Source organism: Perognathus longimembris, chromosome 1 (assembly GCF_023159225.1).
Source record: "Perognathus longimembris pacificus isolate PPM17 chromosome 1, ASM2315922v1, whole genome shotgun sequence".
Classification (NCBI taxonomy): Eukaryota; Metazoa; Chordata; class Mammalia; order Rodentia; family Heteromyidae; genus Perognathus; species Perognathus longimembris.
Window position 1 is genome coordinate 66,690,421 of NC_063161.1, and position 27,402 is coordinate 66,717,822.

At 42.5% G+C, this 27,402-nt stretch overlaps 1 protein-coding gene across 2 annotated transcripts in view; it reads right to left on the bottom strand.

Moving 5' to 3' along the window:
- The window catches only part of Dennd5b (DENN domain containing 5B), a 148,333-nt gene that overhangs the window by 47,296 nt on the left and 73,635 nt on the right, over positions 1-27,402 (bottom strand). For both annotated transcript variants that reach the window (XM_048366961.1, XM_048366951.1), the window contains 3 exons: positions 26,168-26,834; positions 10,251-10,438; positions 1,225-1,761 (listed from right to left, as the gene is read on the bottom strand). In XM_048366961.1, coding sequence (XP_048222918.1) covers positions 1,225-1,761; positions 10,251-10,438; positions 26,168-26,834 — 1,392 coding nt within the window. The remainder of the gene's footprint in view (positions 1-1,224; positions 1,762-10,250; positions 10,439-26,167; positions 26,835-27,402) is intronic.

A 27,402-nucleotide genomic window follows, 5' to 3' on the forward strand; every position in this document is an offset into this window, starting at 1 on the left:
TGACAGATGCCCCTAGGTTGTAGATTAGCCTCTTGGGGTTTGACCTCAGGGAGGTTTTTCAGGACACAAAGAAGCCATTTAGTGAAAGCATGACTCAACCTAACAGCAGCCTCAGGCGTGGGCAGTGACAGAGGCAGGGATTCAACTGTACCCAAGGGATCTAAAATAGTTAATGCACATCTCTGAGTGCTTTTGTCTGGAGGAAAGAGGTGGAGGATCAGTGAAGACCATCTGCCAGAAGGATGTAGTGAACATTTAAAAGAAACTGCTGCGTGACAATCAAAAGCTCCTGTCATTTTCTGTTTTCCTAGTCCCCAAAATTCATAACCCCGTCTTACACTAAAAGTAATCAAACCTAATTTACTCACTCGTTATCTTTTTTGGATCCTAAAATGATACAAACTTGGCTTCTGAACAATAAACTATTTGCTATCTTTTTAAGAGTAAGTTATGACCTTATTGTAAGGTAAAGACTGAATGTAAGAATACAGATTTATTTTTTATTTTTTATTTTTTGGCCAGTCCTGGGGCTTAAATCAGGGCCTGAGCACTGTCCCTGGCTTCTTTTTGCTCAAGGCTAGCACTCTACCACTTGAGCCACAGCACCACTTCTGGCTTTTTCTATATATGTGGTGCTGAGGAATCGAACCCAGGGTTTCATGTATACGAGGCAAGCACTCTTGCCACTAAGTCATATTTCCCGCCAGAATACGGATTTCTTAAAAATGGAATGGCCTAGTAACCAGGCTCATGTTCGCAATCCTAGCTACTCAGGAGGCTGAGATTTGAGGATCTTGGTCCCAAGCCAGCGTGGGCAAGAAAGTCTGTGAGACTCTTATCTCTAACCACCAGAAAAGGGGCTGTGGCTCAAGGGGTAGAGCACTTGTTTTGAACAAAAGAGCTCAGGGAAGTTACCCAGGCCCAGAATTCAAGCCCCACTATGGACCGCCACCCCCCCCACCCAAAAAAAGGAATTGCCTTAAACCAGGAGGATTTTGGTTGAAAGGGCCTTGGCAGAAAAGTTCACAAGATTTTATCTCCAATTAACCAGTGAAAGACTGGACAGAAGGTGGAGATGTGGCTCAAGTGGTAAAGCACCAGCCTTGAGCAAAAAAGCTAAAGGAGAATGGCTAGGCCCTGAGTTCAAGCCCCAGTACCAACACACATTCACATAAAAGCATCCTGGCACAGGAGCATGAAAAGGGAAGGTAGGGCTTTGTTTACTTTGTCAAAGTTCTGCATCTGTTCCCGATTGGTGAGCCAAGATTCCATGTCCTGGGCGGTCTGAATTACAAATGCTTCATAATCAGCAAACATCTGGGTAAAGCGGTTGGCGAAGACCTCTCGCAGTTGTACATTGAGCTGGTAGTCCCGCAGCTCGGCCTCTTCACACTGCAGCTTCGAATCCTTTTCTTTTCCACTCAGGGAGGAGGAGAGGTCCATTTTTTCCACATTAACCCCAGTCCGCTTGGCTAGTGCCTGCAGGCGCGCTATGGTGTCGTTGCCTTTCAGGAGCTCATACATGCTGAGGTTACTGGTGGACACGTTGCCATTCTTTTTGTCATTGACCAGATCTTTCAGAACTAGGTTCTTCAGTTTGGTGGCACTCTCACTACTGTGGAGGCCACCTTCTGGAGGAATGCCAAATTGAAGAAGAACCTCAGAAAGTTCCTGGATAAAATCCACTTTATTGGGGAACTGTGGAAACTCCTCAGGCAACTCAATAAAATGGTTGTCGATATCCACGAAACACAAGTTAGCCTGACAAAGAAAAAGAAATACAAAAGTTGAAAGTAGAGGAAATTTTTTTTTGTCAGTTATGGGGCTTGGACTCCAGGCCTGGGCACCATTCCTGAGCACTTTTGCTCAAGGCTCTGCTTGCTCTACCACTTTGAACCACAGTTCCACTTGGAGTAGGGGAATTTTATGGTCTAAAATATTCTCAACAAGTATTATTTTAAAAACATAAATGATATTGTATTTATCTTTTTTTGTGGGTTTTTTTTTCCAGTCCTGGGGCTTGAACTCAGGGCCTGAGCGCTTCTTTTTGCTCAAGGCTAACACTCTACCACTTGAGCCACAGCACCACTTCTGGCCTTTTCTATATATGTGGTGCTGAGGAAATGAACCCAGGACTTTATATATACAAGGCAAGCGCTCTACCACTAGGCCATATTCCCAGCCCCACCACATTGTCTTTTATGTTAGCCATCTCAAGGCTCAGACCTTTTTTATTTGTGTGCCAGTGTAAGGACTTGAACTCAAGAGTCTTGTGCTCTTACTTGGCTTCTTTTGCTCAAGCTAACACTGCTTAAGCCACACATCCACTTCTGGCTCTTTGCTGATTAACTGGAAAAAAGAATCTAACTTTTCTGCCTAGGCTAGAGTCAAACCATGACCCTTAGATCTCAGCCACCTGAGTAGTTAGGATTACAGGCATGAGGCACCAGCACATGGCTCCACTTTCATTTTATATGACGTCTTCCTGCTATTCTTCTTCATCCCAGCTTCTCTCATGAAAATACACTTTGGATGCTGTGCTCTGCTGACTAAAAGGGCATAGCGAGATGGAAGTCCTAGTACCACAGCTACTGGCCTGTCTGTACACTTCCACAGAGGTCTGCTCAGAAAGAAGAAATTATAAATATAAACTTGTGCTAGGAAAATTTCCCGAAGAAAGCCAAACCTCACACAATAGAATTCTGTGAAGTTGCTTCCCCTCTCCTAACATCATTAAATTAAAAAATTCTATCAGAAGATTTCAAGAAGTATTACACATATGATTTTTAAAATATATTGAACACTTCAAACAAACAACCCTTGAGAACTAAATACATGTTTCTATTGATCAACTCCAACCACAAGCTGTCATGAGCTTCCAGTTACAAGCAACACCATGACTGGGGATGCAGTTCACTGCTAGAGTACTTGTGTAACATGAGCTAGGTCTAGTTCAGATCGCAACACCAGAAGAAATAATCAAGACAAGTTCCTTCAAAAGTGAGAAAACAAAAGACTAAAGTGAGTAAACCTTTCTGTGTGTCTACCTTGATTTACTCCTAATACTATTTTTTAATCTGAGTTACTGATATCTGTTTTTTTTTGTTATTTATTCATTCATTTTTTTAAAAGCTGTTTGTCATTGTAGGGGCCTGATAATCTTCTCTATATTATTACAGTTTTACATTTTATTTATTTATTATTTATTTATTTATTTATTTGTTTATTAATTGAACACAAATTTTTTGACAAGGTGTTGTGCAAAAAGGGTACAGTTACATAGTAGGGCAGTGTGTACATTTCTTGTGATATCTTACGTCCTGTTTTTCTATCTCTTCTCTAGGTCAGGTAGACATATATACAATATACAATGTATCAAGAACATATACAGTAGCCACGTGGCCATGCCCAAGAAAGTTCGCCTAAGGCTTTAAATGTAATGTCGATATTAGACCATATGTCGACAGTAGTCTTATATGAACGTACATACATAGCTTTTGAGCTATTGTATTCCCCTGAGAGGTCAATTTTTGACTTTTATATGTTGAGTAATTGTTTGGTTTTAGTTACATACTGTTGGGTCGCTGCCCCAATCCTGTGGGGAATACTATTTGACAAGCAGTTTTTGGTTTCACAGACTTGGTCTCTACTGTCTCTCCGTCTCCCTTTGTTAACAGTCATATATCAGGGAGATCATGCCCCTTTGTTTTCTGTGTTCTAGTGTCTCGCTCAACATTATTTGCTCGAGTTCTGACCATTTCCCTGCGAATAACAATATTTCAACATTCCTAATCGCTATGTAGTATTCCATTGTGTATAAGTACCATATTTTTTGGATCCATTCGTCTGTGGAGGGGCATCTGGGTTGTTTCCATATTTTGGCTATTGTGAATTGTGCCGCGATAATGTATATGTGCTATGAAGCAAGTACTTGTTTTGTTTCTTAACACATGACCTTGCTTCTGCTCAGCTTTTCCACTCAAGACTGGGGCTATACAACTAAAACCACACATCCATTTCCAACTTTCTGCTGGTTAACTGGAGATTATAGACTCACAGACTTTCCTGCCCTTGGAGGCTTAGAACCACGATCCTAAGATCTCAGCCTCTTGAGCAGCTAGGATTTACAAGCATGAGCCACCAGTACCATATCTGCATTAATTCATTCATTTGTTTATTCATTCTTTCATTTATGTTGGCCCTGGGGCTTGAACTTAGTGCCTGGGTACTGTCCCTGGTAGTACTCTACCACTTGAGCCATACTTCTACTTCTGGATTTTTGGTGGTTATGCAGAGATTAGAGTCTCAGAGACTTTCTTGCCTAGGTTGGATTCGAACCATGATCCTCAGATCTCGGCTACCTGAGTAGCAAGGATTACAGGTATGAACCACCAGCAGTGGGCTTCAGCTTGCATTTATTTTAAACTGAAATCACCTCTTTTTATCTTGATGTTTCCACTGTAACCTACACAAATTGATAAAGTCCCAAGGCAATGCTTACTTGAAGGAACCCCCAAAATGAAGGTGGACACAGGAAATATTTTTTGGGGGGTGGGCCAGTCCTGGGCCTTGGACTCAGGGCCTGAGCACTGTCCCTGGCTTCTTTTTGCCCAAGGCTAGCACTCTGCCACTTGAGCCACAGAGCCACTTCTGGCCGTTTTCTATATATGTGGTGCTGGGGAATTGAACCCAGGGCCTCATGTATACGAGGCAAGCACTCTTGCCACTAGGCCATATCCCCAGCCCGACACAGGAAATATCTTAAAAACAAAACAAAACAAAACAAAAAACCCTGGGTGGGAATATGGCCTAGTGGCAAGAGTTCTTGCCTCGTATACATGAAGCCCTGGGTTCAATTCCCCAGCACCACATATATAGAAAACGGCCAGAAGTGGCGCTGTGGCTCAAGTGGCAGAGTGCTACCCTTGAGCAAAAAGAAGCCAGGGACAGTGCTCAGGCCTTGGCCCAGGACTGGCAAAACAAACAAACAAGCAAAGAAACCCAACAACTGCCTAGGACAGGTTTTCTTCTCATTGTCTGGGGTTAAGTTGTCCAGGTCATACCACAGGCAAATATTAAAAACATTCCCTTGTGGGCTTGAGTGTAGCTCAGTGGTAGAGTACTTGGGCTAGTACCCATGAGGCCCTAGATTTGATCCTTAGCATCACATGAAAGATAACTAAGCCAGACACAGTGGCTCAAGACTGTAATCCTAGCTGCTTGGGAGACAGAAATCAGGGGACTGTGGTTTGAGGCCAGTCATTCCAACCAGTGGCTGGGTGTGGTGTCCCAGGGAGGAGAGGGAGGGAGCGAGCAAGCAAGCAGGTCTGTTTCAGTTTTTCTATTCTCCCTCCTGCCCCCCCCACACCCCTTAGTCCTGAGGTTCAAACATGGGGTCTGAGAGCTGTTCCTGAGCTTCATTTTGCTAGTGTTTTACCACTTGAGCCACAGCACCACTTCCAGCATTTCTGGCAACTAATTGGAGAGACAAGAGTCTCACAGACTTTTTTACCTGGGATAACATTGAACTGCAATCCTCAAATCTCAGCTTCCTAAGTAGCTAGGATTACAGGCATGGGCTGCTGTGATCTGGCTTCTCTTGATTTTTTTATTTTTTATTTTTATGTGGGATGTAGGGCTTGAACTCAGGACTTGAGTACTGTCCCTGAGCTCTTTTGTTCAAGACTAGCTCTGTACCACTTTGAGCCACAACTCCACTTCCAGTTTTTGTGTGGTTTATTGGAAGTGGGTCTCATGGGGACTTTTCTGCCCAGGCTGGCTTTGAACTGTAATCCTCAGACCTCAGCCTCCTGAGCAGATAGGACTACAAGCATGAGCCACCAGTGCCTGGCTTCTAATTTTTCTTCAGTCTAATACTCTCCCAACTGAGTTATCTAAGCAAGTTTCACCTGATGTTTTAAAAGCATAGCTTACCATAAAAATGAGCAAGAATGGCAGGTAGGTGAGGTAGGTCCCACTGCACTTAATCTCCAGTGGTAAGACTTCCACCTTCACCGTCCCTGACTCTCTAAATAACAAGTGGCCCAAGGCTGGGAATATGGCCTAGTGGCAAGAGTGCTTGTCTCGCATACATGAAGCCCTGGGTTCGATTCCTCAGCACCACATATGTAGAAAAAGCCAGAAGGGGCGCTGTAGAAGCCAGGGATAGTGCTCAGGCCCTGAGTCCCAGGCCCCAGCACTGGCCAAAAAAGAAAAGAAAAGAAAGAATAACAAGTGGCCCACGTACCTCTGATTTTGGAACCGTGGGGAAAGGAAGTAGGTAGTTAATTTTAACTTTCTGTAGTTAAGTAAGTTACCTCACAACTAAAATCATACCTCCTTAAAATAATTATTTCATTAACTTATTGCCTCCCCCTCCCCCCACCCCGGACTTGGGGCTTGAAGTCAGGACCTGGGCACTGTTCCTGAGCTCTTTTGCTCAAGGCTAGTAGAGCTCTACCACTTAAGCCACAGAACCACTTCTGGCTTTTTCTGAGTAGTTTATTGGAGTTAAGAGTCTCGTGGAGACTTTTCTGCCTGAGCTGGCTTTGAAATGTGATCCTTGGATCTCAGCCTCCTGAGTAGCTAGGATTATAGGCGTGAGCTGCTGGCTGGCACTTGGCTAAACTTATCATTTTTACATCAGTTTTTAGAAGCTTTTTATTCCTGCCTCCCCAGTTTTCTTCTTCCAGTCCTGAGGACTGAACTCAGGGCCAGGATGTTCTCCCTTAGCTTTGTGCTCAAGACTGATGCTCTACTCTACCATTTGAGCCATAGCTCTACTTCTGGTATTTTGCTGGTTGACTGGAGATAAGAGATTCATGAGGGGCTGGGGATATGGCCTAGTGGCAAGAGTGCTTGCCTCGTATACATGAGGCCCTGGGTTTGATTCCCCAGCACCACATATACAGAAAATGGCCAGAAGTGGCGCTGTGGCTCAAGTGGCAGAGTGTTAGCCTTGAGCAAAAAAAAGAAGCCAGGGACAGTGCTCAGGCCCTGAGTCCCAAGGCCCAGGACTGGCCAAAAAAAAAAAAAAAAAAAAAAAGAGATTCATGAACTATTCTGCCTAGCCTGGTTTCAAAACTGCAATCCTCAGATCTCAAGCCTACTAAGTAGCCTAAAATTATAGGTGTGAGCCACCAGCATCCAGCTAAATTCCTTGTTTAAATGGGTGTGCATGCGCGCATGTGCGTGCACACATGCCTGTCTTCGGGCTTGATCTCAGTACCTGGGCACTGTCCCTGAGGTTTTTAACTAAAGGCTAACACATTACCACTTGAGTCATAACTCCATTTCCAGATTTTTTTTTTTGGCCAGTCCTGGGCCTTGGACTCAGGGCCTGAGCACTGTCCCTGGCTTCTTCCCGCTCAAGGCTAGCACTCTGCCACTTGAGCCACAGCGCCGCTTCTGGCCGTTTTCTGCATATGTGGTGCTGGGGAATCGAACCTAGGGCCTCGTGTATCCGAGGCAGGCACTCTTGCCACTAGGCTATATCCCCAGCCCCCATTTCCAGATTTTTGGTGGTCAATTGGAGATAAGAGTTGCAAGGACTTTCCTGTCTGGGCTGGCTTCAAATCAGGATCTCATCCTCCTGAGCAACTTGGATTACAGGCATGAACCACTGGGCTTGGCTTAAAATGGCTATTTTAACATCTACTTCCTCCCCTAAATTATGTGAAGCAGATTATGTCACTGTACAAAGATACAGAGTGCAGTGACAGCACTGCTAGTCTTTTCTTTTCACATAATGATGCACTTAATTTCTAGTTTCTACATACCACTGCTATTTTCACAGTGATTCAGACTATTTCATGTCATTCCACTCTATGAATAGACTAGTATACACACTTATTAAATAGTGTTAAGATCCTGGCTAAAAACTGCGAAAATCACAGCCATCACAAGAGCTTTTAGAAATTTTAACTTGTTTATTCTATAGAGTCCAAGGGCATAGACACTGATTTTCCAGCTACAAAAATGCCTAAGGAGGCATTAAAAAACGTTCTCAATGATTACTCCTGTAAAATGGAAAAATAGTATTTATGTACCTAAATTGTCTTAGAAAACATGATTTGATTAACATATAAATAGATTGCAACAAGAAACTAGAACATGTCATTGTTTTAAGTCTTTAAAACAAAATGCATTTGGCCAATCTGTCTTTCTCCTTGAAAATTTCAAGGATTTACTTGGGAACCTACAAGATACTAGATTAATTTATTGAAAAAGAAAATGGGGAAAGTAGAGGAAAGGGCAAAGCAGGGAGGAGAAAGAGATGAATACACACAAGTCCTAACAGGACACTACATGTATATACTTGATTTGGCTTGAGTCAAGCTCTCTTTCCTTGAACACAAGTGTTAATTCTCATATGGAAACATTCATTAGATTAAGAGTAAGCAGTAGATGATTACAGGAATCATTACTGAGTATAATGACTGTAGTTTAGTGTGTTAAATTCACTTATTAAAATGAGAATCTCTATGGGAAATATGAACAAAAGTGAAGCACAGTTAAGAAGGCTTTTATTAACAAAGGTGCTAATTAAATAGCTAATAATATAATGTAATAGCATTCTTATCAATATTTCATTTCAAAGCTTTGTACAGCAATTCTCAGTGCCATTAAAAATAAACATTAGGGCTGGGGATATAGCCTAGTGGCAAGAGTGCCTGCCTCGGATACACGAGGCCCTAGGTTCGATTCCCCAGCACCACATATACAGAAAACGGCCAGAAGCGGCGCTGTGGCTCAAGTGGCAGAGTGCTAGCCTTGAGCGGGAAGAAGCCAGGGACAGTGCTCAGGCCCTGAGTCCAAGGCCCAGGCCTGGCCAAAAAATAAAAAAATAAAAAATAAATTCCATCTGGACAGAGGATGTGGCACTGCTTGCCAGTCAACTCAGCTATGACAGGAAGCTAGAACAGTTGGATAGATGTCCAGGCACATACCCAAGCAGGAAGTGAGACTTGCTTCAAAACTAACCAGTGCAGGGATGGGGACATGGCTCAGTGGTAAAAGTGCCTGCATAGCAAGCATGAGAGGCCCGGTATACAAAAAACAAAAACAACAAAAAAGGGCTCTGAATGTGCCTCAAGTGGTAGAGTGAGTGCTAGCCTTGAGCAAAAGAAGTTCAGGGACAGTGAGTGACAGGCCCTGATTTCAAGTCCAGGGCTGGCAAAAAATAAAAATTAAATACAGTACACAAGATAGATACTAGGGGAAGTGGTTTGGGGTAACAAGGAGGATGAAGGAGGGTGAATCTTGTTGAAGCAGATCATTTGCATTACAAAAACAGAAATGATGAAACCTATAGAAATTGCTTTAGGAAGGGGAAGTGGAGAGGGGAAGAGTATAGGGGGCGAGATTGATTGATATACATTGTAAACATGCATGGAAATGTCAGAATGACCCCTCCCTATATATATGCTAGTTAAAAGTTAGGGGATAAAACTTTTGCTTTGCTGGTCATACTAATTTAACATTTAGAATGGATTGATAATTAGTCTCATACTTAAAAATAGAGAGCATAAAGCATTTGATATTTCCATTATCCAGCCAGCCAGTGGAAGATGTTAATAGGTCAAAAATCAAATTCAAGCCAAGGATCAATGGCTCAACTCTTAGCTACTCAGGAGGCTGAGGTATGAGGACTGAGGTTCAAATCGAACCCAGTCAGGAAAGTGTGAAATTCTCATCTCCAATTAACTAGCAAAAAGCCAGAAGTAGAGGCATGGCTCAAGTAGGAAAGTGTCAGCCTTGAGCAAATAAGCCAAGTAAGAGTATTAAGCTGTGAGTTCAAGCCCCAGGACTGGGACCCATATGTGTGTGTACACACAAACACACACACACAATCAAATTCACTTCATAACAGTGATTTCAGAGGGATATTGAATAAACTTAGGACACTGTGCTTAAAAAGAAATGTTATTAGAACAATAAAACAATGAAATCGTGGTACTATTACTCCATCTTCATAAAGTTATAATTGAGAAATTTTGTGATTATCCTTTTTTTTGGGGGGGGGGGGGTGCTTGGCTTGCAGCTGTCCTGTTTTGAACCAGGCAAAATGGCTATGATGTGTTGCAGCAACCTTCAGGAAATCACCTTGTGTTCTAGGGCTAAAGCCCTAACCTAGCTATATTTGGGAGACTGTGTCACAGGACACATTAGGAAGACAAAGCTATTGAACCAAGTCTCCTAGACCTTGAATCAACATACTGCAAAAGGTTCATCATTCACTGGAAGTTTACCTCTTGAGGAAGTTCTAGTTTAGAACGGTCAGTTCCTTCTTTGGACTGAAGACCCATCAGATAAGGGACAGGAGCATCAAGAAAGTGTAGCAGAGAGGCAGGGAGGATGGGCACATAAACGTGCTGCCACTGAAATGGGAAGAGAAGTGTGGTGATGCCTTCTGCCACGGTCATCAGGTGCTGATAATCTGCACAGGACAAGGAGAAACAAAAGGAAAGAGTCCAAGTAAAAACATATTGCTGCAGTGAGCTTGGAAGTATCTGAAAAATTTGATGCTAAAAATAAGCAAAACATAGACAAAATGATTCTGGATGATCCTGCGAAACATGTCAGATCTAGCCCATCCTAACTGAAAAACTGAAGAGTTCAATGATTTCACCTTAATTTTTTTTTTCTTTTGGTCTGGGTACTGAGGCTTGAATTTAGGGCATGGGGGCTATCCCCGTGACTTTGACTTTTTCACTCAAGGCTGTCACTCTACTACTTGAGCCACAGCTCCACTTCTTTCTTTCTGCTGGCTAAGTGGAATTAAGAGTCTCATGGAGGGCTGGGAATATGGCCTAGTGGCAACAGTGCTTGCCTCGTATACATGAAGCCCTGGGTTCGATTCCCCAGCACCACATATATAGAAAACTGCCAGAAGTGGCACTGTGGCTCAAGTGGCAGAGTGCTAGCCTTGAGCAAAAAGAAGCCAGGGACAGTGCTCAGGCCCTGAGTCCAAGCCCAGGACTAGGCAAAAAAAAAAAAAAAAAAAAAAAAAGAGTCTCATGGACTTTCCTGCCCTAGCTAACTTTTAACTGTGATCCTCAGATCTCAGCCCCCTGACAGGGATGAGCCATTGGAGCCCAACTATAGGTTGGATTTTTTAAGGTTGTGTTTTGTTTATAAGAACTAATTTATCAAAACTAGAAACTGGATGGATTTGCAAAAGGTAGATGGGAACATTAGGGTGATATCCATCAAGATGCGTTGTACTCATAATCTCACCTGTGGAATTGAAAGCCCTTTGTACAACTACTTAAAAAATACATACTACATTATTTTTAAAGGAACACATAAATTAATAAAATCTGTCCACAGTTTTAATGTATTGATATATTAAATACTCTGTCATTGGTGCTTTATACTACATAAGATATATATATATAGGTATATATATATATATATGTATCTTATATATATACCTATCCAAAATCCCTAATTAAATCTGAGGAGCCAGGTTTGAGTTTTTAATTTTTTGTTGTTGTTGTTGGTCATGGGGCTTGAACTCTGGGCCTGAACACTGTCCCTGAGCTCTTCAGATCAAGGCTACCGCTCTTCCACTTGAGCCACAGTGCCACTTCTGGTTTTCTGGTGGTTAATTGGAGTTAAGAGTCTCATGGACTTTCCTGTCCAAGCTGGCTTTGGACCACAATCCTTAGATCTCAGCCTCCTGAGTAGCTAGGATTACAGGTATGAGCCACTGGCGCCCAGGATGTTTTAAAATTTTTTAAAGGTAACTTGGTGTCTAAGCCATAATCTAGGGCAGCCCCTGTAATCAAATACCTTAATGTTTCCACAGAAAACCATGAAAATGCTTCAGTAGGGCAGAAAAATCAAAGACTACAAAGAGGGCCACATTTTGGTTGAGATCTGTTTTTGCAGATATATTAGTTACAAAAACAATGATTTTCAGAATTTGGGGGTTTAAGATTAATGACACCAGATGATGGATTTTTAATAACCTCACAACTCTCCTTGGGTTCAAATATGGCAAAATGGAGAGGAAGACTTGGAGGATTTTTTTTAAAGTCAGATCCTACTTGGTTCATATCAATTCAATGAACACATGACCAATTATAAACAGAGTGCTGACCATTTTTAAGTTTGCATGTATCATTTTACAATTTTTAAATGACTATCTTTAACAATCTACAATGGGATTTTGCAGTGAATCACCAGCTATCTATAGCCCAAGTGTACTTAAAATTGTCCTTGCCAGGTGCCAGTGGAACTGCCCAACAATCCTAGCTACTCCTCAGGAGTCTGAGATTTGTGGGTCATGGTTCAAAGCCAGCCTGGGCAGGAAAGTCCCTAAGAGTCTTATCTTCAATTAACCACCAAAAAGCCTCAAGTACAACTGTGGCTCAAGTGGTAGAGTGCTAGCCTTGACTGATAAAGCTTAGGGACAGTGCCCAGGCCCTGAATTCAAGCCACAGGACTAGCACACACATATGTGCATGCACATGTGTGCATGCACACACACACATGCCCTTATTTGGAAAACTATTAAAATCACTTCAAGAAGGGGCAAGGGAATGGAAGGACATGACAGAGAGGGGGAAGTTATCAGGATACATTCTAAGTATGTATAGAAATGTAATGAAAATCCCTTTGTACAATTAATAAATGCTAATAAAAATACTTATTTGATTCATTAAGACTAAGATTTAGGGATAAAACCTCTTTGCATGAATATTTCTAAAACAAACACCAAGCCAGTCAAATGAGCACAGAGCTAACTTAATTACATGATATAGCATGGACAAATGGACACACGTGTGCACAATCCCTCCAAGTGTAGGCAAGACATATGCATAATTAATTAGAAAAAGACTAAATCTAGAGAAATATCCTTAGATTCTATCCTGTGGCCATCCATTTCAATCAAGGATTCGTTTTTTCTTTTCTAAAAAATTTTGTAACCGGGGACTGGGAATATGACCTAGTTGTAGAGTGCTTGCCTAGCATGCATAAAGCCCTGGGTTCAATTCCTCAACACCACATATATAGAAAAAGCCAGAAGTGGCACTGTGGCTCAAGTGGTAGAGTGCTAGCCTTGAGCTAAAAGAAGCCAGGGACAGTGCTCAGGCCCTGAATTCAAGCCCCAGGACTGGCAAAAAACAAAACAAAACAAAAAATTTTGTAACCTCAGTACTTAGAGCACAGTATCTGGCATATTATACCCTCCCTGCCCCCCTCTCTCTCCCTCCCTCTGTCATACACATGAACACAGGGTTTTGAACTCAGGGCCTTGTGAGTACTAGGCCATGCCTTCAGTACTTTTTGTTTGTTAGGGTTTTTTTTGTTTTTGTTTTTTTCCCGATTATTCTGAGATAGGGTCTCTCTCACATTGCCACAGCTCCACTTCTGGCCTTTACTAAGTAGTTTATTGGAGATAAGAGTCTCATGGACTTTTCTGCCTGGTCTGGCTTTGAACCGTGATCCTCAGATCTCAGCTTCCTGAGTGGTTAGGATTACAAGCATGAGTTATTTTCAAGATCGTTTTAAATTATGCCTAAACCAGCTTTGGCTGCAGTCCCCCTAACTTCCCTGTGCTGTTGTGGATTACAGGTATATGCCACAGGGTCCAGTCACTGTGCTTCCCCCATAGCTAGTAAGAAAGACATGCACTACCATGCCCAGCTATTAGCTGAGATGGCTTTCAAACTTCTTTTTGTCTGGGCTGGTTTCAAACCACAATCCCTATATCTCTGATACTTATGTAACTAGGTATATAGGCCCTGGACCAATACACCTGGCTTAGGGTATCACTTTTTGCCCTGGCAGGGGCCTGGACCTCAATTCACCTAATTTTGTTTTCCATCTTTCTTAGGATCACACCCAGATTCTTCTTTTGAATGCAGTCTCAAAGATTCTTCTGCCCAGACTTTCCAGGAACCATGACCTTCCAATTTCATCCAACCATGTAGCTAGGATGACAGGCAAGCACCATTGTCTACACTACTGGGTCTATGACCTCGGTCTCCCAAGTAGTTATAATTACAGGTATGAGCCATTGACACCCAGCTCAATTTATTTTGGAGTAAATTAATGACTTATTTGGGTAAAAATGCACAGATTTGCAGGTTTTATAATGTTAAGTAGATTGATTTTTGTTTCCCCAGGAGATTAAGGACTATTTGGCTAAGAATGATGGCACATGCCTGTAATCCAGTATTGGAGAGGCTGAGGCAGGAGAATTACAAGTTTCAGGCTAGCCTGGGCTATGTAGTAAGATCATATTTATAACAAACAAAATAAACAAGCTAAACATGGGCTAGGAAGTGTAGCTCAGTGGTAGAGGGCAGGCTTAGCAGGTGTGAGTGCCACAAACAAACCAAACTACAAAACCTCCCTAAAGTGAAACTCTAGATTTTAAAAAAGAACTATGGTTTTAAAGAACATTAAATAGGGGGAAAAAGAGACCTACTTAAAATCCCTTTAATAATTTAAAGTAGGGGCATATTTTATCTCCAACTTCAGAATGTCTTAAGATTATTTTCTTTTTAAGAAAAAGGAAGAATGAGATTTATTAAGTTAAGAATAACTTATATAAGCCAGTGCTGGTGGCTCACACTAGTAATTCTAGCTACTCAGGAGGCTGAGATCTCAGGATTAAGGTTCAAGGCAAGGCCAGACAGACAGAGAAGTCCACGAAACTTTTTTTTTTTCTTTTGGCCAGTCCTGGGTCTTGGACTCAGGGCCTGAGCACTGTCCCTGGCTTCTTTTTGCTCAAGGCTAGCACTCTGCTACCTGAGCCACAGCGCCACTTCTGGCCATTTTGTATATATGTGGTGCTCGGGAATTGAACCTAGGGCTTCATGTATACTCTTTCCACTAGGCCATATTCCCAGCTCTCCATGAAACTCTTTTCTGCAATTAACTAGTTAAGAGCCAGAATGGAGGTGTGGTCTCCATGACAGAATGCCAGCATTCAGAGAAAAAGTATGAGGCTTTGAGTTCAAATTCCATAGTAGTGCATGCACGCATGCGCGTGCACACACAAACACAAATTTACTTCTATAAACATGTCTTTTATCAATGCTTTCAGTCAAAAAAGATCCAGTAACAGAGCTATACTTGAACAAGCTGGGTGTGTCCATTACTCATTGCAGACATGGAGAAAGCACACCCTTAGGGAAATATCAGTGAAGAAAGACTCTCACAGCATTTGGGCTTTCATTAAATAATTCTGGACAGGGTCTAAGGAAATGAAGACTTGCTTTGAAAGGGAAGCTGCCAGAAATCAGAACAGTTCTATGACAGTGTAGGTAGTTCAATAAATCTGATCTATTTATTGGTAAGGAAGATAAGAGAATATGATATAATGAAGCCAGGGATGCAGCCCAGCGATAGCACTTGCCTACCATGTGTGAGGCCCTCAGTTGGATTCCCAGCATCACAAAAATAAGCAAATAAAAAAGTTAAAAAGCTTTGAGAGGTGAGCACTGGTAGCTTATGCCTGTAATTCTAGCTACTCAGGAGGCCGAGATCTGAGGATCATGGTTCAAAGCCAGCCCATCTGGAAAAGTCTGTGAGAGCCTTATTTCCAATTAATCACACACACACACACACACACACACACACACACACACACACACACCCTCCAGAAGTAGAGTTGTGCTCAAGTGGTAGAGCATAGCCTTGAGCAAAAAAGCTCAAGGACAGAGCCCAGGCCCTGAATTTAAGCCCCTGGACTGGCGTGTGCACACACACACACAGTCAGAAGTAGGTATGTGCAAGAGTCTGAGGACTTAGTTCAAGCCCCAGTCCTTGCACACACAAAAAAGGCTATAGATGGTTATATCAGATGTTAATTTAATTTTTAAAAAAGGATGTTGAATATTTCATAGGTTACACATACATGTCACATTCTAATGAGACTACTATATCCTACTAAAGAGCAACATGGGTTTGCTGTGAGTACCCCCTTGGTGGCAAACCCACAGAGTACATGTTTACATGATACCTGGCTGGCCTCTAAGCACCTTCCTTTACAATACCAAGCTGTGCCAGTAGAGGGCAATTGAAAGATTATTGACTTGTGGTGTGAATACATGAAAACATCTGGTGGAACACTACCCCGAGAGAGAGAGAGGTGCCCCAGCAACTGGCCTCAATAGCCACCTTCCCAGGACCAATCCAACAACAAGACACTGTATATTCCGTACTTATACCCACTGTGGTACCCCTAACAGAAACTGTGTCTTGGAGGTTTGCATTCTCTTAGATCAGTGACGAACAACAGTTGTGGCCCAGGTGTGTTGACCTTCTGTATTGTTCTGTTTTTCTATGCTAGTACTGAAGCTTGAACTCAGTGTCTGGGTGTTGTCTTTTAGCTTTCTTGCTACCATTTGAGCTACAGCTCCCTGGTTTTTTAGTGGTTAACTGGAGATAAGAGTCTTATGGACCTTTCTGCTAGGGCTGATTTCATACTACATCCTTCAGGTGTCAGCCTCCTGCATAGCAAGGATTACAGGAGTGAGCCACTAGTGCTTAGGTCTCCATTTGTTTCAAACACAATTTCTTCAGTGAGGCATAAACTGCAGCCTTGGGATGTGGGTCTCATTTCGATGTTTGTCCTTTCTGGGGTGTCCTTCAGAGTTTTCTTTATGTCTCCACAGTTACTCTTCTATTACAGTAGTGTTATACTTCATATAACATGCTTCTATTTAAAGTACTGTATGATTTCAGTCTCCTAGTTGGACCTAGTTGGCACAGGGATTTAAGTAGTCAACCCAAATTCCTAGCAATCTGGCTACTGAACTGTTATTGAGGGAAATGTCTGATCTTTTAAAAACACAAATCCTTTAAGAAATGGTGACCAGGCTAGGTACTAGTGGCTTATGCCTGAAATCCTGCTGCTAAGGAGACTGAGATCTGAGAACTGTGGTTTGAAGCCAGCCTGGGCAGGAAAGCCTATGAGCCTATTATCTCCAATTAAGCAGCAAAAAAAGGAAAAAAAAAAAAAAAAAGGAAATGGCACTGTGGCTCAAGTGAGCAAAAAGACTGAATAAGAGCAGAAAGTGTAGGTGTGGCTGAAAGTGGTAGAGTCTAAGTAAAAGAGCTCAGAGACAGCACTCAGGCCCTGAGTTCACACCCCATGACCCCCCAAAAAAATCTCATGGACTTTCCTGCTGGCTTCAAACAGCGATCCTCAGATATCAACATCCTGACTAGCTAGGATTACAGTCATGTGCTTCCAGTGTCTGGCATTGACCTGAATGTTTTTATGGGATTAGATGTAAGAGAATGCTTTCCTCATCTTCTACTGTAGCACTGGGAGCACAGCAATGTGCCCTCAAATAGTATAAACTGAGTAAGTCTCCATGAGCCCACAAGACGGAATGGAAATGAAAGTGGCTGGTACATAGCCACTTTGTGGCTATGTCAAAAGACTGCCAAGTCAAAGAAACACATGAGGAAATGCTCAACATCCCTGCTAGTAAAGGAAATGCAAATAAAAACAACCCTGAGATACCACCTCACCCCAGTTAGAATGGCCTATACCCTGAACTCAGGCAACAACAAATGCTGGAGTGGGTGCGGGGAAAGAGGAACCCTTCTCCATTGTTAGTGGGAGTGCAAATTAGTACAACCACTTTGGAGAACAGTATGGAGGTTTCTCAAAAAGCTCAATAGAGACCTACCCTATGACCCAGCCATACCACTCCTAGGCATCTATCCTAAACAGCAAAACCCAAGATATCAAAAAGACATTTGTACTTCCATGTTTATCGCAGCACAATTCACAATAGCCAAAATATAGAAACAACCCAGATGCCCCTCCACAGACGAATGGATCCAAAAAATATGGTACTTATACACAATGGAATACTACATAGCGATTAGGAATGTTGAAATACTGTTATTCGCAGGGAAATGGTCAGAACTCGAGCAAATAATGTTGAGCGAGACAAGCCTAGAACACAGAAAACAAAGGGGCATGATCTCCCTGATATATGACTGTTAACAAAGGGAGACGGAGAGACAGTAGAGACCAAGTCTGTGAAACCAAAAACTGCTTGTCAAATAGTATTCCCCACAGGATTGGGGCAGCGACCCAACAGTATGTAACTAAAACCAAACAATTACTCAACATATAAAGGTTAAAAATTGACCTCTCAGGAAATACAATAGCTCAAAAGCTATGTATGTACGTTCATATAAGACTACTGTCGACATATTGTCTAATATCGACATTACGTTTAAAGCCTTAGGCGAACTTTCTTGGGCGTGGCCACGTGGCTACTGTATATGTTCTTGATACATTGTATATTGTATATATGTCTACCTGACCTAGAGAAGGGATAGAAAAACAGGGCGTAAGATATCACAAGAAATGTACACACTGCCCTACTATGTAACTGTACCCTTTTTGCACAACACCTTGTCAAAAAATGTGTTCAATAAATAAATAAATTTAATGTAAAAAAAAGAATATTCAAGCTCCTTCACAGGTTAAGAGAAATGGGGCAAAAAAATGTATTGAAATATGTTTCTTAGTAATGGGATTAAAGAGAATATTAGTTAAAAAAAAAAAGACTGCCAAGTGGCTCCCTGTGGAAATTACTGGGACAATGGGCTACAGAGTTTCCATAAGAAGGCCAATTCTGACCTTGCATTCAGAGATTAACTGAAAGTGTTGCATGACAGAAATAAATCATATAGGGCTGGGAATATGGCTTAGTGGTAGAGTGCTTGCCTTGCACGCACGCACGAAACCCTGGATTCAATTCCTTAGCACCACATAAACAGAAAAGGCCACACGTGGTGCTATAGCTCAAGAGGTAGAGTGCTAGCCTTGAGTAAAAAGAAGCCAGGGACAGTACTCAGGCCCTGAGTCCAAGCCCCAGGACTGGAAAGAAAGAAAGAGGGTGGGGGGAGAAAGAGAGAGAGAAAGAAAGAAAGAGAGACAGAGAGAGAAAGAAAAAGAGAGAGAAAGAAAGAAAGAGGAAGGAAGGAGAGAGGGAGGAAGAAATCAGAAAATCCTAAAATCTAAAATATTCATGGTATCTTCAGTGAGATCAGAAAATACTCTGATGGGAGAGGGCAATGCCCAAAAAAGCTCCGTAGTGAAATGGATAGTTTATTACTGAGTCTTCTTACCAGGATGAGTTCAAGGCAGCCTCCTTCCCCAAGAACTGACTGGAACTCAGTGAGAAGCTGCCAGGTTTACTTCTCATTTGACCAAAAAACAGAGCTGTTTGCTTTATGAATAACAGGTACCAGATGAATAGACACAACAGAAGAAGACAAAACAATAGCTCAGCCAGTGACGGACTCTCACTTCCTTTTCAATGACAGAAGAGCTGAACAAAGGTAAAAGCCCAAATGTCTTGGCTTGTATTCACTCACAGGCAGTGGCCAATGGCCTGGCTACAGGGTCAGATAGATGGGCAATGAAAAGTTAAGACTAATAAAAGCATGCCTGTATGGGGATAGTTTCCTATATCTATCTCAGTTGACCGTAATGCTTTAAAAATACCCTGAGTAATTTCAACAATATTGTTAATCATAATTGTGTGTGCGCGCGCCAATCCTGGGGCTTGAATTTAGGGCCTAAGCACTGTCCCTGAACTTTTATGCTCCAGGCTAGTGCTCTGTGACTTGAGCAACAGCTCTACTTCTGGCTTTTTGGTGGTTAACTGAAGATAAGAATCTCATGGACTTTCTTGCCAACACTGGCTTTGAACAGCAATCCTCGATCTCAGCTTCCTGAGTAGCTAGGTTGACAAGCATGAGCCAAAGGGGGCTGGCTGTTTATGGTAATGTTTTGCTTTGTAGTTATTGTTGCAGTGCTGGGGATCAAACCCAGGGGCCTTGAACATGCTATAAAAGCACTCTACCCTAAGCCATCATAATAAGCTCTTATGCTTTTCATAAAATAAAGCTAATAGTATTCCTTTTTTTTTTTTTTTTTTTGCCAGTCTGGGGCTTGAACTCAGGGCCTAAGCACTGTTCCTGAACTTCTTTTGCTCAAGGCTAGCACTATACCACTTGAGCTACAGCACCACTTCTAGCCTTTTTCTGTTAATGTGGTACTGAGGAATCAAACCCAGGGCTTCATGCATGCTAGGCAGGCACTCTACAACTAAGCATTTCCAGCCCCAAAGCTAACAGTATTAATGGGGCAGGTTAATGGGGCAGGTTAACTACAGAAAAAGAATGCTAAAATTGGCCCTTTCTCCTAGTCTTGCCCTAGGAAACACCCATGAGTTCTTACCAGTCACCGCCCCCCCTTCCAGGCCACTCTTGCTTGTGAGTAATTAAGTGGTCAGTTTACCTACAACTTTCTCATTAAAGGTAGACAAACTCAGAATCAGGTCTAACCAAACTGAGGCACATGTGCAGAGGAAACTCATGTGTCCTGAGCCTGACCTTTTCAGAACAAATGACTACTTAAGGCATCATGCATGTTAGCTGCATCTCATACACATATTTAAAATCCTGGAATGGCATTTTTTTATATGGACAGATCCCTTCCAAAAATCGGCCAAATCACAATCTTTCATTTCCCTACTAACAGCCCACTATTATTACCATGACCTGAACCTTAAAACACTGAATTTTTAAACCATGTGCTTGCTGTTAAGTTACTTAGCTTGAGCCCATCATTGCCATTATACTTTAGCTTCCTCTATAAACTCCTTGTTTTGCCGCTTTGCTTCTGTGTCTGTGTTTGTTCAATTCTTTGGTCTACATACCAAGAATCTGGGCGCTTCACCTCGGAGACCACCCACCAATAACATTAAAATACTGGTCAAGTTCTACTGCATTAAGGACACAGGTCATATGAACCCCACATTCTGCCATCAACACACTGGTTTTGCTTTGATGATTTATAAACTCCAGAAACAATAACATAGGGTATTTGCTTGGGCATAACTATCAAGAAAGAGCTCTGGGGCTGGGAATATGGCCTAGTGGCAAGAGTGCTTGCCTCCTACACATGAAGCTCTCAGTTCGATTCCCCAGCACCACATATATGGAAAACGGCCAGAAGGGGCGCTGTGGCTCAGGTGGCAGAGTGCTAGCCTTGAATGGGAAGAAGCCAGGGATGGTGCTCAGGCTCTGAGTCCAAGGCCCAGGACTGGCAAAAAAAAAAAAAAAAGAAAGAGCTCTGATTCTGGCAAGGTTACCTCACATATGGTTTACGAGAGAGGGAGCACAGAGCACTACAAGGCACAGAGCATGTGGGCAGCCCTAACTGCTTATTGTCTTTGTCAACAGCCAAAGGAGGTAAGCAGAAATGTTTCAGAGGCTTTAATTAGTGGTATCAAACGTTAAGACACTGGTGTTTAAATTCCCCATCTTTTACTCCTCCACTGTTCTTTTGAAAAGAGGGTCACACCCCCATCTTCCCACTATACTGCTCACAGATTTCATGGCGGCAAAACAAAGTGCCTTTAAAAAAATGGGGTCTGCTGGGAATATGGCCTAGTGGTAAAGTGCTGGTCTCGTAAAAAAAATGGGGTCTTCAGAAAAGAGCCTTCACCTTCTTAGAACATTTTCTATTTCAGATACTAGCTAATTACCACTACAAAGTAATTCCTGTGAGCACATCTTGAGATGACAGACTGAATCTGTTTAAACAGATCATGGACCAGAATTTCCAATTAATCTGGATGGACATTTTCATCACTGAAATCCATCTCCTTTCATGTGGCTGGGTTTTTGTGGTAATTCTTTAGTGTGTAAAATGTTTTCAAATTTTATGGCACAGTTTTATCAGTGACGGATGAAATAGGGCAGCAGAGAATAAATCAATGTAATGATTCTCTTACTGTATTCATCTAAATGAGATGTCTCTCTCTAATGGGAGAGGCATTGTCAATGTCAAAATCTGCAAGAGGTTCCATTTCATATTCTGCAAGTATTTAGCATGATACTTCCTTAACAGAGCTAAAGAATGATTTCATGATTCAAAAGTAAATATTGAGACAGATAAGGAAAGGTTAAGTACAGTACCAGTATAGCTACTATGGAGGCTCAGCATTTGGGCAAAGACTGATCAGATGCAATTCTCAATGTCTGCATTAACTTACATGCTGTGTGATTCTGAATAAATAACTTAGGTTCCCTGAGCCTCAATTTCTTCCCTGATAAAATAACAATTAGAGGGCTGGGAATGTGGCCTAGTGGCAAGAGTGCTTGCCTCGTATACATGAAGCCCTGGGTTTGATTCCTCAGCACCACATATATAGAAAAGGCCAGAGGTGGCACTGTGGCTCAAGTGGCAGAGTGCTAGCCTTGAGCAAAAAAGAAGCCAGGGGAAGTGCTCAGGCCCTGAGTCCAAGCCCCAGTACTGGCAAGAAGAAGAAAAAAATCAATTAGAGCACTAACTCATAGGTCAAAGGATTAAATACATTCACGTTAGTAGCAAAATTCACAGCAGAGTGTACTGCATGGTTATAAACTTACTATTGTGGGCTCTTTATATTTTATGACATTGAGAGAGAAAAAATCTAGTTCTAGGAGCCAGGCACCATGGGGCATGCCTATAATCCCTGCTACTTGGGAAGGTAAGGCAGGAAGATTACAAATTAAGAGGCCAGCTTTGGCAACAAAGTGAGATCCTGTATTAAAAAAAAAAAAAAATCTAGTTGGGGCTGGGAATATGGCCCAGTGGTAGAGTGCTTGCCTTGTATACATGAAGCCCTGGGTTCGATTCCTCAGCACCACATTTATAGAAAAGGCCAGAAGTGGTGCTGTGGCTCAAGTGGCAGAGTGGTAGCCTTGAGCAAAAAGAAGCCAGAGATGGTGCTCAGGCCCTGACTTCAAGCCCCAGGACTAGCAAAAAAAAAAAAAAAAAAGAAAGAAAGAAGTGTAGTTCTATTATTTCAGAATTCACTCAGTTCTTAGTATATGACTAAGTTAACAACAACAACAATAAAAAATAGAATACAAAAATCACATTCATAAATATTCATTCTTTATTTGAAACTAAAATTAATTGGTAGATAATCATCAACTAACACTTCTCAACAGATGCTTTAAACAAATGAGACAAGCTATTCAAACAGAACAAAAAGGTGAGGTCTGGGGCAGACAGGCAGTGTGAGGTGAAGTTCTCTTTTAAAAAGGAAGTATGGGGCTGGGAATGACCTAGTGGCAAGAGTGCTTGCCTCGTATACATGAAGCCCTGGGTTCAATTCCCCAGCACCACATATACAGAAAATGGCCAGAAGTGGCGCTGTGGCTCAAGTGGCAGGGTGCTAGCCTTAAGCAAAAAGAAGCCAGGGACAGTCAGTGCTCAGGCCCTGAGTCCAAGCCCCAGGACTGGCAAATAAATAAATAAAAATAAAATGGAAGTATGATAATGAGAAGTTTTTTTTCTTTTCTTCCATTCTAAAGAACAGTTATTAGGAATTTTTGCAATGAGAGAGAGAAGGTACCCACAGCTTCGCACATGTTGGAGAAGTGCTCTCCCACTCAAGTACATCATCCTTTGCCATTTACTGTATTCTCAATCCTGGAGCCAATACCCTAGGATCCATTCTCCAGTGCAGGGAGTGGAACCCAAGGGGCCTCACAAGTGCTAGGCATGTGCTCTTATCACTGAGCTACACCATAAGCCGAAATAAATGCCTTGACTATTTAACTTTACAAGTTATAGGTTAAATAGTAGTACATTAGCATAATATGTAGAGGATTTTATGGGATTAACAGCGTTGATAATAACTACAAGAACATCAGCTATCAGTGCCAATTGTACCCTTAGTGTTTGTACAAGTTTTCTTGTTTAACACTTTCACAACAAATCAGTGGTAATGGTCGATAAATTTATCCCCATGGATAAACTGACACCTGGGAAAACTAAGTAAGTTGCCCTTTACAGTTAGCATTAAAGAGTGTAGAGATTTCAATCAAGAATTGTCAGGGCTGGGGATATAGCCTAGTGGCAAGAGTGCCTGCCTCGGATACACGAGGCCCTAGGTTCGATTCCCCAGCACCACATATACAGAAAACGGCCAGAAGCGGCGCTGTGGCTCAAGTGGCAGAGTGCTAGCCTTGAGCGGGAAGAAGCCAGGGACAGTGCTCAGGCCCTGAGTCCAAGGCCCAGGACTGGCCAAAAAAAAAAAAAAAAAAAAGAATTGTCACCAGAGCCAGGTGCGAGTAGCTCATGCCTGTTATCCTAGCTATTCAGGAGGACGAGATCTGAGGATCACAGTCCGAAGCTAGTCTGGCCAGGTAAATCTGAAAGACTTTGATCTTCAATTAACCCATAAAAAGCCCTATGTGGAGCTGTGGCTCAAGTGGTACAGTGCCAGCCTTGAGCAAAAAAACATGAAACCCTGCATTTGAACCTCAATACTAGTATGTGTACACATGCAAAATTTGAAACTGTTTGAGAGCACCAATATAATAGGACTTTGCAACCCTACCATCTTTAGGATAAAAATTAAGGTAAGAAAGATTTAGTGATATACAGGTAATGATAAGCACCAAGAAAGTGAGAGCAAGAAAAAAATAAGAGGAAAGGGAAGAATTAGGATTGGCCAGTGGAGAACTTCTTAACAACTGGAACCCATTTATTAAAGAACATTATGTAGGCCAAATTGAAAGAAAACAACCTTGGGAAGGCCTGTTAACACACAAATAGTGTCAACATACACACAAGACGAGGAAGTACAAATATAGCCAACTTGGCTCAGCTTCTCCTCCAATTTAAAATAGAAAAATAAAAAAAAGAGAGGTGGCAAAATAAGACTGACGGCAGCAGTTGGGAGACTGTGCTGCAATTCTGTCAGCTCAAATACAAGTTAAAAGAACACTAATCCAAGTAGTTGTGTCACATGTTGTTGTTTTTTTAAAGCACCAATGCATGCATCATTGGCTCTGATTTATAATTCCCTTCAATGCACTATCAATAAAGATACATTATCTGTTTCACTTGTGAATTCACATTCAGATCTGAACTGGTATCCTAGTCTAGGTTCCCCATTAGTTTTCATAAATGCACTGGTCAAATAAATCTCAGTTTGCTAGTATCTTAAGTGCGGGCCGGGAGACCTTTGAATAAAATATATCACAAAGAGGAAGTGGAAGTGTTGCTCCAGTGGTAGAGCACTAGCCTTGAGTGAAAAAGGCAAATGAGAGTGCAAGACACTGAGTTCGAGCCCAGTACCTGCACCAAGGGAGGAGGGAGGAAGGGAGGGAGAGAAGGAGAGAGGGAAGGAGGGAAGGAAGAAGGAGGGAGGAAAGAAGGAAGGAAGGACAAAAATAACTTCCTTCTCTCTCTTCCCATAAACACAACTCTGTGAAGAACTGCTGCAGAGCTTGGAAAGTGGCATCTGGGTCATATGTGCACATTTTCTGCACATTCACATGGAATGCCCCTAACAGTCAAGAGGACCAGAGCTGGGCTGGGGATATAGCCTAGTGGCAAGAGTGCCTGCCTCGGATACACGAGGCCCTAGGTTCGATTCCCCAGCACCACATATACAGAAAATGGCCAGAAGCGGCGCTGTGGCTCAAGTGGCAGAGTGCTAGCCTTGAGTGGGAAGAAGCCAGGGACAGTGCTCAGGCCCTGAGTCCAAGGCCCAGGACTGGCCAAAAAAAAAAAAAGAGGTCCAGAGCTGACTGCCGGGACAGGCTGCAGAGGAAACAGTTTCACTTAGCCTGTCTGTCTAAGACCAGCTACGTTTCCATATGGATCTTTAGTAGTTTGTAAAGAAGAGCAGGTAGGTATAGGTAGATGCACGTGCGTGTGTGCGTGCGTGTGTGTGTGTGTGTGTGCGTGCGCGCGTCAGTCCAGGGGCTTAAATTCAGAGACAGAGTTCCGTCCCTGAGCTTTTTTGCTCAAGGCTAGCACTCTACCACTTGAGCCACAGCGCCACTTCTGGCATTCTGGTAACTGATCAGAGATAAGAGACTTACGGACTTTCCTGCCCAGGCTGGCTTTGAATTGTGATACTGAGTAGCTAGGGTTGCAGGTAAAAGCCACTGGCACCTGGCTTAAGAAGAGGAAATTCTAAATATTCCTGTTTCTCTCCACAGCACTGCCACCACCTCAAAGGGAATCAATGCTGCCCACTTGGCTTCCAACCATGCCTGCTCTTTTTTCCTTCAACCAGAAAAGACTCTTGACCATATACTGTCAGATTCTAAGACTGCAACTTCAGGAAATGCAGCAGCTGAGGATACCTACCTTGTGAGTAGAGAAGGATCTGCATTTCTAAAAGAACACAGGTAAATACCTGCACCAGGTTCTCTAATCCCAGGAGCTCAAAGGCTTCTCGAAGAGGGTAGTCAGAGAGGGGGAGTTCATTGGGCCCAGGCCGCTGACAGATGACGGGCTCATAAACGCCATAAAACTTCAGGGATCTCCCTGGTGGGGGCAGGGGGACCTCATAGAGAATGTTATGGATGTAGCTCTCTAGTGGCAGGGGCGGGGGCTGCTGAGAAGTCACAGCCTTGTAAAGTTGGATGAGGAACTTCTTGCAGGCCTGCATGAAAGGCAGTGGTGTGATCAAGCATATGCTCTTGGAGACGTACAGGGTGTCTCTGTGGATATCATAGGAATTGTAGCGCTGGAGTTTCAGGAGGGATGTTGTGTCTCCCTCATCAATACTGCTTGCCAGAGAGTCCATGCTGCAGGAGGACGAGGCATACAGGCCACTGTATTGCTCGGCGTGGTGCATCTGATAGAGTGTCTGCATGGCTGTGCAGATCTGTTTGCTGCTTACTTCTTCATAAAAAGTGAGAACAAAACCATATGTACGAGAACCATCTTCACGGGTGATTATAAATGAGTGGAACTGGGGGTCTTTATTGTCAGCCTGTGTTCTGAAAGACAGCCCTTTCGGCATGCACAACTGTGGAGGAAGGGGAGAAAAAGGCATCAGAAGGCAACACACAAGCAATTTCAGAAAATAATGGGATCTAGCTTTAGCAACAGATTGGTTCAAAATTATAGTCTGGTGCTGGTGGCTCACATCCATAATCCTAGCCCAGGTAGAAAAGTTCAAAACCAGACAAGGTAGCAAAGTCTATGAGGTTCCTGTTTCAAATTAACCAGTACAAAGCTAGAAGTGGAGGTGGCTCAAGTAAGAGAGCAAGGCTCAAGTACAGGCAGAAGAAAAAAAATACATTGGAAGCCTTCATTTATACATACATAAAAGTATTCTTTAAAGAAATACACATATACATACATAAAAGGAAAAATATTTATGGTGTGGCTATTTCACTGCGTGGGGTGTTTAAGATTGAGATTTTTGGCTTGGTTTGGATAAGCTTCTAATCAAGTTTGTGATCAGGTCATGTAGCCACTGTGGGCCTCAGCTCCCATCTTCAGGAGTTGCTACATCAAGGACCGAAGACCAAGTCTTTAAGTGTATTTTTGTAATGGTGATAATGCTTCAGAGGAAATGGGAAATAGGTAAA